Source organism: Zootoca vivipara, chromosome 1 (assembly GCF_965207765.1).
Source record: "Zootoca vivipara chromosome 1, rZooViv2.hap1.1, whole genome shotgun sequence".
In the NCBI taxonomy this organism is placed as follows: domain Eukaryota; kingdom Metazoa; phylum Chordata; class Lepidosauria; order Squamata; family Lacertidae; genus Zootoca; species Zootoca vivipara.
The window spans coordinates 58,799,166-58,816,999 of NC_142582.1; the positions used below are offsets into that span (position 1 = coordinate 58,799,166).

The 17,834-nt window shown below is 42.3% G+C and overlaps 1 protein-coding gene across 3 annotated transcripts; it reads right to left on the reverse strand.

Annotated features, from left to right (window-relative positions):
* Nucleotides 1-352: 352 nt before the first annotated feature.
* Nucleotides 353-10,166, reverse strand: GATD1 (glutamine amidotransferase class 1 domain containing 1). 3 transcript variants are annotated; one of them, XM_035122192.3, is made up of 8 exons: nt 9,962-10,166; nt 8,871-8,947; nt 7,962-8,067; nt 5,900-6,007; nt 4,820-4,914; nt 3,971-4,064; nt 2,919-3,030; nt 353-1,080 (listed from the first exon to the last, which is right to left on the reverse strand). In XM_035122192.3, exons 1-8 carry the CDS (start codon nt 10,080-10,082, stop codon nt 1,074-1,076), a joined length of 720 nt encoding a protein of 239 aa, XP_034978083.1. In that variant the 5' UTR covers nt 10,083-10,166; the 3' UTR covers nt 353-1,073. The 3 variants fall into 3 exon arrangements, with proteins under 3 accessions (XP_034978083.1, XP_034978075.1, XP_088509315.1); XM_035122184.3 differs by having other exon boundaries at nt 353-1,083; XM_088653189.1 differs by lacking the exon at nt 353-1,080 and having other exon boundaries at nt 2,915-3,030.
* Between the last annotated feature and the right edge of the window lie 7,668 nt (nt 10,167-17,834).

A 17,834-nucleotide genomic window follows, 5' to 3' on the forward strand; every position in this document is an offset into this window, starting at 1 on the left:
TGTCTGAATTGATGAGAGTTTGGTCTCTTAGGAATGCAGCACTTAGGTAGCTGTAATGTAAACTTCATGTTTGGAAATTCAAATGGTGGCTTGGTATGGTACCAGTATATTGTATGACTAGAAATCTGCCCTGTAGTCCTATACATGGTTTACAATACCTAAGCCAGGCTTAACAGGTAAATTAAAATTGATTTCACAAAAAACATAGCCAAGCTGCTACTAGCAGCTAATCATTTTGTGAAACAGCTATATTACGTGTTACTTCAAACCAGCCTTTGCCAATTTGAAGCCTTCTAGATGTTGCCTATTACAATTCTGATCAGCTACAGCCAAAAGTTCTTACACTACAAACTTTTAAGAGGGTGAAATTATATTTATTGAGTCCAACTTAAACAGGTTCTCTAACTTTCTTCTGTGGTCATTAAAAATGGACTTGTACAATCATGGGTGGTACAAAAAAACCTAAATGAAATTATCTTTTAAAAGCATTAAGCGAACCAACCAGCACACCTATCACCGCCCCAAGATTAAATGCCTTTCCATTCAATTGTTGTTTTCCACTTTATAGAATCTTCATGGTCTTTGCCTTACAAAAAAAAATTAGTTATTATCTAGAATAATTCTTGTAGCTTACTGAACTGAAGCTTATTTTAAATTTCAGGTAATCAAACTCAAAACTCCTAGGTGAAAGTGTAACAAATACTTTACTTTGTATTATCGTTAATTGCCACAACTGTAAACTCCTACCATATAGTCCTCCACAAGGGTTAGGATTTGGACACATGGATAACTAAAAAAGTAATAGCTTCAAAAATATCTTATTCAGGTGTTCAGCTGTTGACAGAGCTGCAAACCATGGTTTTTCATGCTAATTTTTAACCAGGCTTTTTAGAATCTGTATTAACACAAGATAGAACAATGTTTTTTTTAAATAAAGCAGGAAAACATAGTTCAATTAAGGGTTTTACCACATGATTTACAGTCCCCCATCCTTACAAATGTGCAGTGTTCTCCTTTCCATTTCTCAAAATCGAAAACTTCTTCTGTATTCATCCCATTTACAAAGAGCACCATCATTTTCTGCTGAATGAAAGTAGGACATAATAGTTAGATCACTGTAAACAGCTCACATCTAAACTACAGTAATAACTTGCTAGAAAAAAACCAAGCAGCTGAGATCTGCTTCATCTACTTATCCATAATTGACCAAGTTATTTTTAAAAAATGAAACTGCTACCCCATTAGCCTTTAATATATATTCATTTTTTCTTTGAAGAAAAAGATTGAGTTTGGCTAGCTGTAACCAAATAATTTTAATAATATAAAACTAGTCTTTCCCCCCCCCCTCAGACATACCATATATGCCAGCTTATAAGGCGACTGGGCGTATAAGACAACCCCCTAATTTTCAAGTTAAAATACAGAGTTTGGTATATTATCGCCGTATAAGACTCTTCCACCGCACACCAAATAAAAATTGGAGAAACATCAGATTTGATTTCAATATGGTTATTTTAATTCAAATGCTCATGACATGCAGGTACCGGTACTCAGCAGGAAAACTGTCACTTATAAACATAAGCCACTGCCAGCAATAGACTCATGGTACAAGCGAAACCTTGTAAAAGCATTGGGGCACCAGGACCCAGAGAAGCAGTGTTCACTGTGACTGAAGAACCAGCCACCAGTACTATTGGGCCCTCTGGTATTGAGCAAGCCTAAATCAAATTAAACAAGCACTGAATAATGCAAATAAGCAAAATGAAAATAGAAAGAAAATATGCAAGCTCAAAAGAGCCTGCATAAACTCCCCAGTGCTACGTGCAGTGCCTCCGCACAGCAAAACAGGGCAAGCTGCTCAAATGAATTAGAGGAAACAGGGGGCTTAAAAAAGGAACGAACAGAGCAAAGCCAGCTGATTCTGGCACTGCCTAGGAGGGGAAGAGAGCAATTGAGCGGTTAATATAAAGTCACAATAAAGATAAACACTTGTCCTAACGACCTTGGCAAAAGATGGGGGTAGAACAAACACCCCTGGACATGGGTAAAACGTGAAATACAAGTCCACTAAAGCATGGTGGGGGGATTTAAACTTAACCAGGGACCTCTACGCAAAGATCAAGCAAGCACTTGAAGCGGAAAAAAGGATTGCCCTCACAACATGGTGCTGGAAAACGGCAGCGAAATGCTGCTCAGGCGTCCCTGGAAAGGCAGTTAGGGAAACGCAGCGGCGAGGAGCAGGGAGAAATATAATAGAAAGTGGATGTTGGAAAAGGGACAGAAAGTTGCAACACACACCGCGAGTGAGAAGTGGGCTTTTCCAAACCTGGTAAAGTGACTCTGGCAAGCCAGCGGCTCGTGAGCAACAACACCGGCAAAGCTGCTCGTCTCCCTCCCTCCCCAGCTCGCTGTAAAGTGGCTCCTCCGTCTCCCTCCCTCCCGGCAAAGCGGTCCCCCCCCCAGCAGCAGCACCAGCAAAGCTGCTGCTCTCCCTACTCCCCGGCTCGCTGTCAAACCTTGCTTCCCTCTGCAATTTCTGGGACTTGCCGAGGCTCCGCAGAAGCGATTTCTGGCGCTGTGGACATGTTGGATATGGGCAGCGCGGCATCAGAAATCGCATCTCCGCATGTCTGCAGCTGCGCAGAAGCAATTTCTGGTGCCGCGCTGCCCATATCCAACGTGTCCGCAGCACCAGAAATCGCTTCTGCACAGCCGCGGACGTGATTCCGGCGGCGCTCGGCGAGTCCCCACGCCGGTTTAGTGCAGTGCGCGGGGGGCTTGCCGAGCAGGCAGCTCGGTTCACGGACCGGCGGGGCAGTACCCGGCGTATAAAACGAGCCCCGACATTGGAGAAGATTTTCGGGGGTTAGAAAGAAGTGGCACAAAATTTTACTGAAACTTCCCCCACCTTTTCTTACCTGCCATTGCAAAGAAAAACAAGGTTCTGGACAGCTGCAACTGTAGAATTTTCATTCTGTCCAGTGACAAGGTGTCTGTCCAATACAACATGCACTGCATCTGCTTTGCTGGCTGTATTGGGGGAAAATACTCATGTCTTAATTTACATACTACAACCTCAATTTCTCTGACATTTAAGAAAAACTATACACAAGTCTTTACTGCTGTTTATCGATTTAATTTCATCTTCCTAATAAGTTGATTTGTGGTTTTTTTTTTCAATCTCTTGCATTTTTATTGTCCTTTGCGACTTGTAAAACTCATTAAAAACCAAGCAATTATAGGGATATCTATAACATTGGCCAGGCTCAGGCTATGATTTAGATTATTGCATGTGAGCCACAGTCACTCTTGTGCTTGTCTTCCTTTCTCCTTAGTGGTTGATACAAATGGAATGAAATTTTCCTATTAATCTTTTAAAATGTTGCACAACTGTGTGCAAAAGCAGGCTGAGGGTATATAAGAACACAGTGAATCTTAACTTCTGCCTGCAACATCATTAAGGACCACTAGAGGGCTTTCCAGCAGGGCATTCAGATTCCACTCATGAACAAGCTTGACTTTATTTCTGAGATGGTCAGTGGCAAAGACTGAAATGGAGTTCCTGTGGGTTCAATTATGACAGGCATCCCCAAACTCAACCCTCCAGCTGTTTGGGACTAAAATTCCCATCATCCCTGACCACTGGTCCTGTTAGCTAGGGATGATGGGGATTTTAGTCCCAAAACAGCTGGAGGGCTGAGTTTGGGGGTGCCTGAATTATGAAATAGTTATGTTCAGCTCATCTCCAAGGTTGGGAGATTTACTGTGGAATGCTAGTCTGTTGTAGCTTCCACACTGCTGAATGTTTTAATGAGAAATTTTGTCAAACACTTTCTAACTTCCACTTTTAAGGTCTTACATCTGCATCAGATTTTGCATTGAAACAGTACAGCCCAAGCATTTCTTGATCACATTTACTTAATCAACTACTGATTAAAAACCTGTGGGAACAGAGCCTTAAATGACATACCGCTATAGATAGCTCCAGAATCTTTTGCAAAGTCCTCAAAGATAATAGGCAAACTGGCAAAACTAGGCAGTCTTATTAGTTCATACACACAGGGCTGGAAGATACAAGAAAACAATTATGTTACAAAACACGTAGAAGAAGATACTATTTTCGGTGGGCTACCCAACACCTTGACTGTCTGGATTCTTGCAAAGAATACAGGACTAGGTTGATCTTGGTCAGCCAAGCAGTTCCTAACCAAGACTCAGGATCAAACCACACAAAATACATTAGTGGGTCACAGGACTTAATTTTAAAGGGAGGGGAGAAGAAACAAGGCTGAAGTGAACCTATCCCTGCAATAATTCATAACACTCCTTTTATACTTGAGCATAAAATAGTTATTTAAGTAAACATGTACCTTTCTATCCCACTGGTATGTCAACAGAAAATTTAAGCACATGGTTTCCCTCACAGTTAGTAGTTAAAACTACATGGTGCATATGGCTATGTTCGTATTGATTATAGTGTGATCTTCTTGAATTATTTTTCTAAATTGCTTTGAGGAGTCTTTTGCCTATATAACAACTAAAAAAACCCACAAATAAATAAATACTGTTTTATCAGTCATTTCACCTTGCAATGACCCTGAATTACTGTAAATGCCAGTAAATATGTGCTTGGCTTCACTGAAAACTATAAAAGGCTTGGAGCAGATCTGTGGTTGTAATATGGGAAGCCCCGGGGGGGAAATCCACATATAAAATGTAGACAAAGGCTACTTCTTACGGGACTCATCAGAACAGAAACTTGAGTTTTAAAAGAGTGATATATGAAAAGTCGTTATTTGATTAAACATACTGCACCTACACCTGTTAAGCTGTATTCCTGAAATACCCAGGATTTGTCCTCATTTGTGGCACAGCACAAGGCAGCAGCTCCATGTCCAACAGCACAAATGGGTTCTACAAAGAAAAACACCTTTATCTAAAAATCCCTATTCAGAAAAATTACAACTGATTCCCCCCCCCAAGAAGTTCAGTTATGCTACACAATATTCTTCCAATTTAGAAAACAGAATATAATTTTGATGTAAGGTTAGTTATTCATAGATATACCTGTTATGTTCATGTAAACATATTCTCTGTCTTTTACATATAATAAAACTTTGTTTAGAGATCTGAACGAATTTTTGTTCTAAGGAGAATTATTCTAAGATTCATTTCTAATTTCTCAATATTCCAGCTGACGAAGAATTGTCGAAACAGGGCCTTGTCCTGATTTTTACTGGAATTTATCTTTATTTGCCTTCAATACTGGGATTGATTCCTATTTGAACTCATCACACAAATAAAACCTTGTGAAGATTTATTTGAAATCCATTTTTCTTCTGGCCTGAGTTCTTGCAATTTACTGTTTATTTCTGCACTTTACCAAGAACTCCAATTTCTACTGGAACTATAATCACAACAATATCTCGAGGGCCACAGGTTCTCCAAATCTGATTCAAGGCATAAAAACCACTGGAGTATTAACGCACTCAGAATGACTGAGATTTGGCTGATAGCAAACATTGCCAGGGGGAGGAGGGGCTGTTCAGATCTCTAAACATAAAGTTTTATCATATGTAAAAGACAGAGAATATGTTTACATGAACATAACAGGTGGAAGATGTGGAAAGAAGTTCAGTGTTCGTATTTGTAGATTAAGCAATGCACATTCACAATGTTAGGTTCTAAACTGGCTACAATTGTTCTTATATTATTGAACTGAGTTTGCACTAGTTTGCTACTGTAACCACATTATCAATAATTTTCCTTAAGGCCTCCTGGATGTTCACCCCTACCAGAAAGAGAGATCTTAATTAGTCTTATAATTTCATATGCTTCCCAGTCTAAGATGCACAAAGTGTACAGAATAAAGCATAAATCCCCAAGGAAGTTTACTTACTGTTTTCAGAGCTGAAATGCTGCAATATTCTAGCTAAGTAACCATTGTTTGCCAGATCCACCATGGCACCAGGGCAGTCTGGAATCAACAAAGCATGGTATCTGGCACCTAGGGAGGAGGAAGAAGAAGCAAAGAAACTTATGACGTTTGCAAGTTCTTTTATTTCAAAACCAGCTAAAGGTTTATCAAGGTTGACACGCTAGCAGGGATGACTCCATGGGCTAGTGGGTACACCCCAAAATATTTCATGCAACCCCATTCACTCCCCCAGCTTTTAGTCACTAAAGTCCTATAAGGTGCCAATTAAATCCTTGCTCTCCTAGTAATGGCCTTTGCCTTCCCCTTCATTCCCCCAAACAAGTATTCCTGGAGTTGGCACTACAGGAACAGTGCCTATCTACAAATACATTTATGACCCCTCCCATATTCACTGCCCCCAGTGACCTGGCTCTTACTTTACCTGCTCCAAGGGCAGGTGTGATTTTGAAGGTGTGAAGAGTTGTTCCACCTTTTCCCTGTTCTGCCCATCAAGGGGATTACCATACCTGGAATGAGGGGTAGAGCCATTACTCCAAACCAATCACAGCCTCCAGGGTGCAACAAGGTGCAAGAGGTCAGCTTTGGAAACAACCCTGCAGCTGACTTCAGAAGAATAGTTGCTGCTCTCCTTCCCCACTGTGTCCCTTTCACATGCAGCTTTGTTCCCACAGCAACACTATCTCTAAGTGCACATAGGAACATAGCTGCCAAGTCTCCCGTATTCCCCAGGAAACCTCCATTTTTCTAGCTGTTCTAAGCTGAAAAAAACTGATTTTTTTTGTTTTTCCCCAGTTTATTCTGGTGCGGCGGCCATTTTGGAACTGGGCGGAGCATGCTCAGAAGTGACTTTTGATGCAGCTCTGCCCAGTTCCAAAATGGCTGCAGTGCGACTTCTGGTGCGGTGGCCATTTTGGAACTGGGCAAAGCAGCATCAAAAGTTGCTTCTGAGCATGCTCCGCCCAGTTCCAAAATGGCGGCAGCGCTACTTCCGGTCCGCTACTTCCGGTCCGGTCCCTTATTTCTCCCACAGGAATAGGAATGATTCTTCATTATGGGGTAATTGGAAGGGGTGTGTTCAAGAAAACACTGGAATGGGCTCTATTGACCACACTCCGAAACTATTAAGAGCAGGCTAGATTCCCTTTGGCCCCACGGTTTTCTGTTTTGAGGTCACACTGAAACAGGACAAAATGTCTGAAAACTGCTCATGGCCATGTTTGCGTTTGCAAACTACAGACAAATCAATTGCCCATCAAATCAGATGGGAAAATGAGAGGCAACATTATGGAGGGGGCTGCCTTACGAGGATTTGTGCTCCTATTTCAGCTGTTGTTCCTCCCCAAATGATCTGGTCACTGGCAGGAAAATGCCAATTCAGATGCAATGGAAAACCATGGTGAGCCTTGGGTTTAAGGCACCCTCCCATCACCATTTCCTTTGCAACCATGGTGCGAAAATTTCTATTTTAAACTAACCACAGTTCCCTCTGAGAGCTGAACAAAATTTGTTCAAGCTATGGTTTGAAAACAAGCCAGGATCCCAAACCACTCCTTGATCCTGGTTTGTTATCACAAGTTACAGTTGAAATAAACCACAGTTCACCAAGCTTAGATATCACAGGAAACTGCTGTCAGTTTAAAAGTGAAAGTGCTACTTTTCAGTTTCCCCTTGGATGCAAAGGAGTGGAGGAAAGAATGTGTGAGCCAAAGATCTGCCATGGCTTACTGTCACAGAAGGAAACCATAGTTCCCTACCGGTATCATATCTGAATACTCTCTGCCACAAATACAAGAGAGGCCTTGAGATTGTGGCAAACAGGAAAAAACTTCCTATCTAAATCATTGATAAAAATGCAAAAGAAACAGTAATAGCATCATTCTCAGCACATGCTCAACCATCACATTTAAAATCAATGAGTGCTTAAGTCTGACAGAGTTGGCAGCAAGGAACACTATACTGTGTAGATAAGAACAGTTTCTGCACAGAAAACAGACCTTGAGTTGCAAGTTAAAAGATACCTCACCATCAGTTGATTCCAGCTTGGCAGGATTTGCGTAAGATTTCATTCGGAAGTCCTGGATCCAACGCATGTTTGCCTCATTAACACCAGTGAAATCAATTGACTTTCCCTAGCAGAATCATTGTTCAAAGCTTAATTAATGAAAATATGTGAGGAAAGGCTAGTTAAATGCAAGAGTTTGTACATAGGCAAGATTTGATAAAAGCACCCATTTTTTAAAGACATACCATTTATTGGTGATTGGCTGAAATAAGATAGACAATTCATATGCAGACAAGTGGTTCTGATTTTGTAAAACATGCACAAAGCTACACATGTGAACAGCACTGCAGCTCAAACCTACGCCTCTCCCCTTCCCAAAGAACACAGCCTAAAACTAATTGTTTCCCGCTTAAAAGACCTATACAGTATTTACTGCCCTGTCTATTTCCAAAGTCAAGAGTCTGATGAAGACTCTGATGGTGGAAAGACACCCTCCGCCACTCAGGTAAGGAGAAAAGAGAGCAGGCTAGACTTCTCAGGTAAGATGGGAGGACAGGGATAGAGAACTTCATTTGTTTCTCTCATTGTCCATCTCATTGTCTCAACCCTTGCTTTTTCATGCAAAACCATTTGCAGTCGTTTTCGGTCATCAACAGCTATCAGTCAGTCAATCACCCACTTCCACCACCCTTCTGAGTGATACCCCCTCCCCTCCCCACCCCTTCTCTACATAAGCGCCTGGGGACTCCTATTTCAGCGTATCTGAAGAAGTGTGCATGCACACGAAAGCTTATACCAAAATAAAAACTTAGTTGGTCTTTAAGGTGCTACTGAAGGAATTTTTTTTGTTTGTTTTAAATGAGCCTAATATTACTGTCTGAAATCCATTGCAACAATATCCACAGTTAGGTATTAACATTTTTTACCTACCCCTGGAGTAGCAACCTGTAGATTAAAAGCAGAGCTTGCCAGGGTAAAAGAGTGAAGGAAGGAATCAGCAGATACCCCTGGAGAACAGGAATTAAACAAAATGCATGTTTCGTTTGTTTTCAAGTGCACATTTTTCACACTACCGTACTAATCTGCTATTGCTGGTGGTCATTCTTCTCCTGTAAGGTGCATTTTAATAATACACAATATTCTTAATATTATTGAAAAAGACAACCATCTTAGGATGTTGGTAGCTGCCCCAAACAGACAAGCAATTACATCAACATCTCATCAGTTTTACAACTCCAGGAGAGAAGAATTGTGACAAACTATTTCATGCAGCAGGAAAGATATGCAATAAGAAAAAGCCACATCATAAAAGTAAAAAAAGGGGAAGCAGAGCTTCAGGCAGGGAGCATTATTAAGTAGGTTGCATCCACACCATACATTCAAAGTATCCCTAAAGCACTTCAACAGACACAGAGAACTGCAGTCTGTTATGGTGGCTGACCTTACACAATAATTCTAATTCTCAGCATCTTTTAACAAACTGCAGTATCCTCCCCAAGTGTTTAAAGTGGCATAAGAGCATTTTCAATGTATGGTGTGCAAGGGGCAATCTCAACAACTCAGCTTCAAGCACAATTCGTACAATATGAGTGAGGGTTTCAGACTCATATCTGAGACTAAGAGTACAAGAATAAGAGTATGGCAGGTGTTCCGGATTGTTACAATACAAAAAAAGGATTGTCATGTTTGCTTGTGCAGGAAGGCAGGTTAGGCTTCCCTGTTTATTTTGCCAGGGCTCCTGCAACTCTTGCGCGACGGACAATAACAACAATTATGATAACGATAGAGAAATGACAAGGTGACCTCGCCCCGCCCTGCAGAAATGGGAATGCACCTGGCGTGGGTTGACGCCCCGCAGCATCCCTCGGGCGCCTCCATCCCGCCACCCCCGGGTCCTCCGAGCAAAATTCCCGCGGGAGCCCGCGCAGCTCCCTCTCCGCCACAGGCCGAGCAGAGAAGAGAAAAAGCTGAGGGGGCGCCCGCTCGCCCACCAGCCCGAGCTCGCTCTGCCCGCCTCTCACCTGCTGCGGCCGCGCTGGCCGCGATGAGACACGTCTTGCTGAGCCTCTCCGACATGGTGGCGGCGGCGTCCGCGGAGCCTCCCCGCGGGAAAGAGGAAGCAGGCGGCGGCCGCCTTCTCATACGCTCCCGGGCCGGCGGAGTTGAGGAAGCCTAGCAGCGCCTCGAGTGCAGGCAGAGAGGCCTATTCCCCTCCCCCCCCTCTACGCCAGGCCGCGCTTGCGCTGCGCAGGCGCCATGATGCGCGCGGCCCCTGTGAGGCGGCCGCAGCTGAGGGAGACGGGCCAGAGGCGGGTGGGGGTCCCGGCAGGGCAGGGCGGTTCCACCCTCCGCCCGAGCGGGGAAGCGGATGCGATGCCTTAAAGGCGGCGGCGGCAGCAAGGGTGGATCCCTCCAGCGCCCGAAACAAAGCAGGCGGCTCTGGAGTCTGAGCAGACGCAGGGCTGTAAGGGGAAGGGTTAATCAGCCCCTGCGGAGGCTTTTCAGTTAATCAGCCACAAGCACCAGCTGCAGAGGGAAAGGAGGAGCCTTTTCTGCATTGGCTCTCCCAGGGAGGCTTACCTGGAGACAGAAAGTTCAGCTATATGGACCTTTGACTTGCTCCAGCAGGACCTTTATTTACCTGTTTAGGCTCGGAGAAATCAGGAACAGAATTGAGAAGCAGCACATTGACTATTACTGTCTGCTTAATTAATCATTTAAAAGCAGAATTCATGTATGAGGTTAATTTCATACCAAGGCTTTTTCTGACTGGTTGCTGAACCCGCATGGGACAACTTCTCTGGAGCAGGAAACTTGTTCTGTTGATTCCTTTTATTGATTTGTTCTCAAATTGAAAAATTGATAGTCTACTTGTCTGCTTATAGCTTTCAAAAACATGTGCACTGTCTTCTTAGCACCCAAAGACTCTGTTGGTAGAATACTGGGATTCTGTGTCATCATCAAATAGGTCCAAATTACATGGAGATAGGCTCAACAACAACAACAATAATTTTATTATTTGTACCCCACCCATCTCACTGGGTTGCTGCAGCCACAAGATAGGTTTGGGGTGCCAAATGCATACAATTAGTGCAGTAAAGTACCAGTTGCAGACAGGAGCCAAGTATCTGCAGGAGCACCTCCTCCAATACCAGTTGATTCAGTTCCTGAGACTGGGAGGCAAGGACAAGGTCCTGCTTGTGATCTTTGCAAGGCTTTGTTGCCCAGGAATGTGTAACAGAGTCTCCTTTGTGGTGCTACTCTGCCTTTGGAATTGCCCTCTCCCTGGACTTACATTTGACTTCCTCTTTTTTATATTCAGACACCAGTTGAAGACATTTTTGTTTACCCTCCCTTACAGAATGTGATTTTGTTGGTTTTAATAACTCACAGCTGAAACTGATCTATGTTTTAATGATTTTGTTATCATTTGTTGATAAATCTTCTTGTTTTATCTCTTATCATACATTACCCTGAGCTCCTTTTAAAGAAAGGGGGATTCATGAATGCAATAATTAAACAATCCATTGAATACACATTTTGTAATAAAAAGCTTGTTAATAATTAGTCTCAAGGTGCTATCAGACATATTTCTCTTTATCACAGATTAGCATGGCTTTTATATTTGTTTATATATTGCTTAATTACTATTCTACACAATATGAAGTTAGCCATTAGATTACTGCAGTGAACAAGTTATAGCTAGGCTGCATGGGTTGCCTAGTCGGAGAAAATAGAACTAGCCTGGGAAAAAATCATCTCTGTAAATGCTGTCACTTTTTATTTAGAGAACCAGGAGCTAATCATTCTTTCAAGAAGGATTTTGCCTGTTGATCCTAAAAAGTACAAAGGGGAGAAAGTACAGAATGACTAACTTCATGTGAGGTAATGACATAACACCAGTTTGTGTGTTTTCATTTACAGAGAATATTAATTTTAGCTCCCAAAGTATATTATATATGTCAATAATCTCCTGACACTCCACCAATTGTAGGGGGATTAATTCTTTGAGGAAGCTGAAACATTAGGCAAAGAGTTTGGCTCATTTCACAGAAGCAGGGGTGCCAACTTGAATAAAAAATTTGGGGGGGGGAGGTAAGCCCTGCCCCAATTAATTGATCACAAGATGCAGAGCACACACACCATTTGAATGACAATGCCCATTAACTTGGGGGAGGGCAGCTCCCTGAAATATTTTATTGGTGGGCCCAAGGTCCCTTTGAGTTTGCTCCTAGGCACAGAAGAAATATTGGTAGTGCTCAGAACCCTCCTGCAAGTAGAGAAAACACCTACATACAACCCGAAACAAAACAAACAGATTGAAAAAAAGCAGACCATATCTCTCCCCCCAAAAGAAACCTGGCAACCCCTCCAACCAAATGAAGAGCAACATTTTTATTTGGAGGGGCAAGAGGCCTTGGAGGGGAAAGTGCCCATGTCTGCCAAGTTGGGGACCTCAGTGTTAGAGCAAAGTGAAACACCGAGAGAGAGAAAATCCTGTATGCTGAGGGTAGACAACCTGGCGTCCTTCAGATGTTTATGAATTCACAGCTCCCATGAGCCCTAGCCAATGTGGCCAGTGTCAGGTATAATGGAAAACAAGTGTGATCCTGAACCAAACTTTTGAATCCCTCTTGCAGGCAACATGAGGAAATAGAGAGAAAGCACATGCAGAAGAGACTCATAAAACTTCATTTAAATCCCCACAGCCTTGGAGTAAGAATAGCATGGTTGTGCTCTAAATAAACTGCAAATGTATTACCAGCAGAGATGTTCAGAATATTGCTCTAGGTAGTTTGCAACCCACCCTTCTTATTGCTCCAATTTCCAGAAACTAAAGAAGAATAGACAAATACGTTCCTATGGTTCTAGCCTGAACAGGCTGCAATAAAGTTTGTATTATTCAACAAATTCCTCATGTTGAGGCTCCTTTTTCTCCATATTTTAGACAGATATGTCGATAGAAAGTACCAGTTTCTATGTTCTCTTGTCACTTCGGTTCACTAAGTAGCAGGGTCCCACCTTGGTAGGATGGGAAATCATTCCAGTTCTGTGTGCAGAACTCCATGTCATCTTAAAATATGTACCCAGAATTAAAACACAGTAGGACTCAACACTCAAGCATAACACACAAAATGATGGTCGCTATAAGAAGTGTACAATATACATATATATAGTTTATTTCACACAATCTTGATAAGAGTTACAGGTATATTGGGAATCATTTACAGTTCCATAGTATATGGAGTGGCCATATAGCTTCTGACGCAAGTAACATACGTTGTGTAAAAGCGTACAATCAACCCACCCGCCATTCACACAATGGATTTTCAAAGCTAATACTAGATTCAGCTACGTAGGAAAGCCTCGAGAATGCTAGGATACAGCGTTGGGTGACATACAACACTGTAGGTCACAATGGGACAAGCTAAACTACTTTAATTTTCAATCTAGTATTTCTAGTCTACCTGCATTATTGCATTTATACGCATTTTAAAAGTCAAATAAAAGAGAATACTATATGGGAAAGGAAAAATTCTTTGCTGATTTTAAGGAGTTGAGCTGCAGCCCATACAAAGTGTCCATAGAAGCATAGGCAAGATTATAAATTCAAAAAGGTACAAATTAGTTTTCTAGCTTGGTGTGTGTCGGTAGGCATTCATTTCCTTTGCGGAAACGGAGTCACCAACAATGGACTCAAAAAGAAACCCAAATCTGCATGTTATACACACAGGCCAATTGATGTGTTAAGTGGATCTGTTCATTTGCAAGGGAGGGGCGGAAATCAAGATGTTGCTTGACAAATTCAATTTAAAAAAGAAATTATATTTGGGGCCCATTAGAGATAATGGGGAGACCCTTTAGAAATACTTGGTTTTTTTGTAATGACATTTGCTATGTTGATCTGGTATATATTTGTTTTAGTCAAGTTATCCCCTTAAGCAGATAGCGAACATTCAGATTGAATAAATTAGCATTTCCCATTTGCAAGTATTACTCTATGCCTTTCCCTAACTTTTGGTTTAGGAAAACGCATAAGAATTAAAAGAGGGCAAAGAAGGTCACCACAAGTACATTTATGAAAACACATAGACTGATTACAAAAGGGTTACTGAGGCAATAGTATTCCCCCTTGCTCTTTTGATAGTTCAGGAGGCTAGTTGAAGCTACAGTGGTAGAAAAACCAGCAAATGATAAGACAGAATTACATTAAAGGTAAAGGGACCCCTGACCATTAGGTCCAGTCGCGGACAACTCTGAGGTTGCGGCGCTCACCTCACTTTACTGGCCGAGGGAGCCGGCGTACAGCTTCCGGGTCATGTGGCCACCATGACTAAGCCGCTTCTGGCAAATCAAATACATGGGGGGGGGAATTAAATGTATTTAAATGTATTTCTCACAACTAGGCATTGCTACAACTGTTACCAATAAACCCTGCATAACTATCCATAATGACTGGACTTTAATATCTAGTGTCAACATTTGACTTCAAATCAAGGCATGGCCTTCAGTTTTGGGGACTATACTAATCCCAATACCAGGATTTTATTTTATTTTATTCAAGACAGTTTGGGTCTCTCTCACACTTCTTGGGGTACATATGAATGCTATCAATACGAGAGAGAATTCAGAAGAAAAATAAAAAATGTATATTGCAGCCAATGCAGGTTTTACATTCACATTAGAAGCAGAACTCAAGCTCACATTTAAAATGACCTAAGGAGTCAAATTAAACATGACAACTGCCTAGCAGAGTGTGGGAAGTTCCATTGTGTGGAGAAGCTGAAGCGGGGGCCATTTGTGTGTCTTAGCCGAGGGTTCAGGAAGAAGCAAAGTGTGTAAGCAGAATCCCTTCCCAATCAAATTCCACCAAGGTCTTGGCAGAGGTGTGGGGCAGGGCAGACAGCAGCAGTGAAAGATGGATGGTGCCAAGACGTTGGATAAGTGGTAGAAGTAACTCTTGTCAACCCACCTGCCTGCTTTAAACACATATCAAATCTGTGAAAGCTGTTGTTTTTCGGACTTAACATGACATCAGATGTAGCTTTTACCTTAGTGTTTCCCTTTTCATTTCATTTGCTCCTAAATACTGCCATGCAGGTCACAGTCTCCAAGATGAGAGGAACCTTATCCCGTTCCTGCAAATTTCCTGCTTCCAAATCCATGCCCCCCCCCCCACCGTCACTTTTCTGCTTCCAAATCCTGGGTGGGCTGGGTGAGCCATACACAATTAACAAATACAATTAGAGCATTTCATCCCTAGCATACATAACAGCAATGTCTGTGCCAGCTTGAAATACTGATTTTATGTACATGTTCAAGTCATCTCTCTTTGTCCCAAATAGCAGGTCCCCAATTACCCTTATCAATTATCCTTGCTGTACTCAAGGCGGATTTTCACCACCCTTCTAATGCATGCTTAGGGGTGAAGCAAAGATTCAAATGTGCATTTCTGTTTCTGAATATGAAATCAGAGAGTGGTGGTTTTCCAAGATTATTAAATCAGAAGTAAGACTGTTACTATTTTCCCCAAAACATGAATATTTCTTCTTCTTCTTTTCTGGCTTCATGCTCACAATATTGATTGGCTGAGTATGTACAGAGTATTTTTTTACATTAGGAGAGCACATTAAAGAATTGAACTAGCTTCCCTCACATAGCTTTGCCTAGGCACCTTAATTCTGACCTGCAGTTGAATCCATATTCTTCAGTCCATGGTATTTTGCACTGATCTATTGATAAATATAGCTATTTGACACATTATCAGAAAATGCCAAAAACTGAAGTATGAGCGTGTCACGCTTCCTGTGTGGATATCATTGTTTGCTGTAGGGGCATGCCACCTGTTCCCATGGTTTGAGCCCAGGCATCTACCAATGGGGGCAATGTGAAAGTTTTATGCATTAACTTGGAAGTGCCATTCACTCATGATTCACTGTTTTTGGCGCTTTCTGCATAATGTATGATGCAGGCCCTAGATACAAAAAGTGTTGTTGGACTCCACCAAAGTACAAAGTGACTGTGAATCTTGAGTCCTTTATAGTAATGGGGGTCTTGGTTTGTATAACAATGTTCATCCTGTTCCCCTCGTTAACTAGGAATGGGTATGCTGTATACCTACAGCCATCAAAAAGGGGTTATAAGCGAATTAGCGTGCCCTGTTCGATATTAATTAAATGCTATGCCCAGGATAATCCCCTATGAATTCCACCAGATTAAATTGCTATTCAATGCGAGGAAAGGATTACAAATCTCTGGCATATACGAAAACAATTTCAGATAAGTAGGTTCCTGCAATTATGATAGAAATACGGTGCACACAATCCAGCCATCACTCACTTCCTCTACTACCCCTACCCCTTCCATGTGTACTGCTCTGCCTGAGGCAGTTTCTGCCACCAGCTCCTCATCCATATCCCTCTCTCTCTCTCTCTCTCTCTCTCTCTCTCTCTCTCTCTCTCTCTCTCTCTCTCTCTCTCTCTCTCGGCAACCCTCCTCAGAGAGCAGGGCTTGCACTGCATTTATCTAAAAGCACACATCAGCCTCTGAGTGGATCAAACCTTTGTATGGGCAGACCTGCTGCCATAAACCAAATAAAGCTGCAATCTTATACAGTGTTTACCTCCCTGACAGCAAGTCCAGTACAAAGGTCTCAACAGGGCCTACTTCTAAATAGGCATGTATAGGATTGCACTTTAAGAGAACCAGTGTGTCATAGAGGTTCATAGTTGGAAGACCCAAGTTCTCAGCTAGGGCTAAGCAATTTGTAGTCCTACAGGCGTTGTTGGACTCCAATTTCCACCACCAACAGCCAGCATGGCGTGTGGTCATCGATGATGGGAACTGTAGTCCACAAATAACTGAAGGACCAAAAGTTCCCTAGTCCTGTTCTAAACTTATAAAGCCCACTAGGTGACTTTGGCCTAGCCACTGTCTCTCAACCTAGCCAACCTTGAATTGTTGTTGTGAGGATAAAAGGAGGCAGTACCATGACAGCTTGGAGGAAGGGGAGAATATAAACCTTAAGAGCAAAGGTAAGAAAAATGAGTTGATATAGATTAATAGTTCAGCTCTTAAGCAACAGGCAATATATATATATATATATATATATATATATATATATATATATGAGAGAGAGAGAGAGAGAGAGAGAGAGAGAGAGAGAGAGAGAGAGAGAGAGAGAGAGACTCTAGCTACCGGTATTTTGGGCAAAGACACCAACTTAGTAAACTTGAAAAAGCTTCTGAAAGAATAGACACAATCTGCAGCACATTCTGCTTTGCTCAGCTTCATTAAGCAGACAAAAGAGTCTGCACATGGTCAGGGACGTGCATTTAGAAACTTGTAAGGCTTACCAATATAGCAGTGTTATATTCACACTTCCATAAAGCACAGATTTAGTAAGTTCAGAGGACACACACACACATATTCCTCTTCCCTCCCCTCTCCACCACCTGGCCAAATGAACGATCTCACAGTCACAGACACAACAAGGTGCCTTGTTGCAGTACAACTGACTAGAGATGCATGGGCGAGGGCTACTTAAGAAACTCAGGGAGCCCATCAGCCTATGCCCTGCCTCAATATGCCAATGCAGGAGCAGCTGAGAAGCAGGAGCAGCAGCCAGGCAAGGTGAGTGCCCTTCTTTTTCCTGAAAGGGTCGATGATGGGCAGGAGTCACAATGACAACACCTCCTGGTTTACATGGAAACTTTAGGGAGGAATGTGCCACATGCACAGATAAATAATGTGCAGTGCTGGTACACGGCTATTTTTTGCTGACTGCATCAGAAGATTATACTGACTAGATTTATCGTTTTAAAAGGGTCTGCTTAGAAGCAGTAGTTTTCAGCTCCCAGCACAAGAGGGATTATCGTACATTCACCAGTTGGC

Coding starts and splice junctions, on each gene's coding strand:
- GATD1 (XM_035122184.3), bottom strand. CDS start 10,082: ATGAGAAGGCGGCCGCCGCCTGCTTCCTCTTTCCCGCGGGGAGGCTCC. Junction 8,948..9,961: donor GGCCAGCGCGGCCGCAGCAG/GTGAGAGGCGGG, acceptor CCTGTTCTCCAG/GGGTATCTGCTGATTCCTTC. Junction 4,065..4,819: donor AGGAATACAGCTTAACAGGT/GTAGGTGCAGTA, acceptor TGTATCTTCCAG/CCCTGTGTGTATGAACTAAT.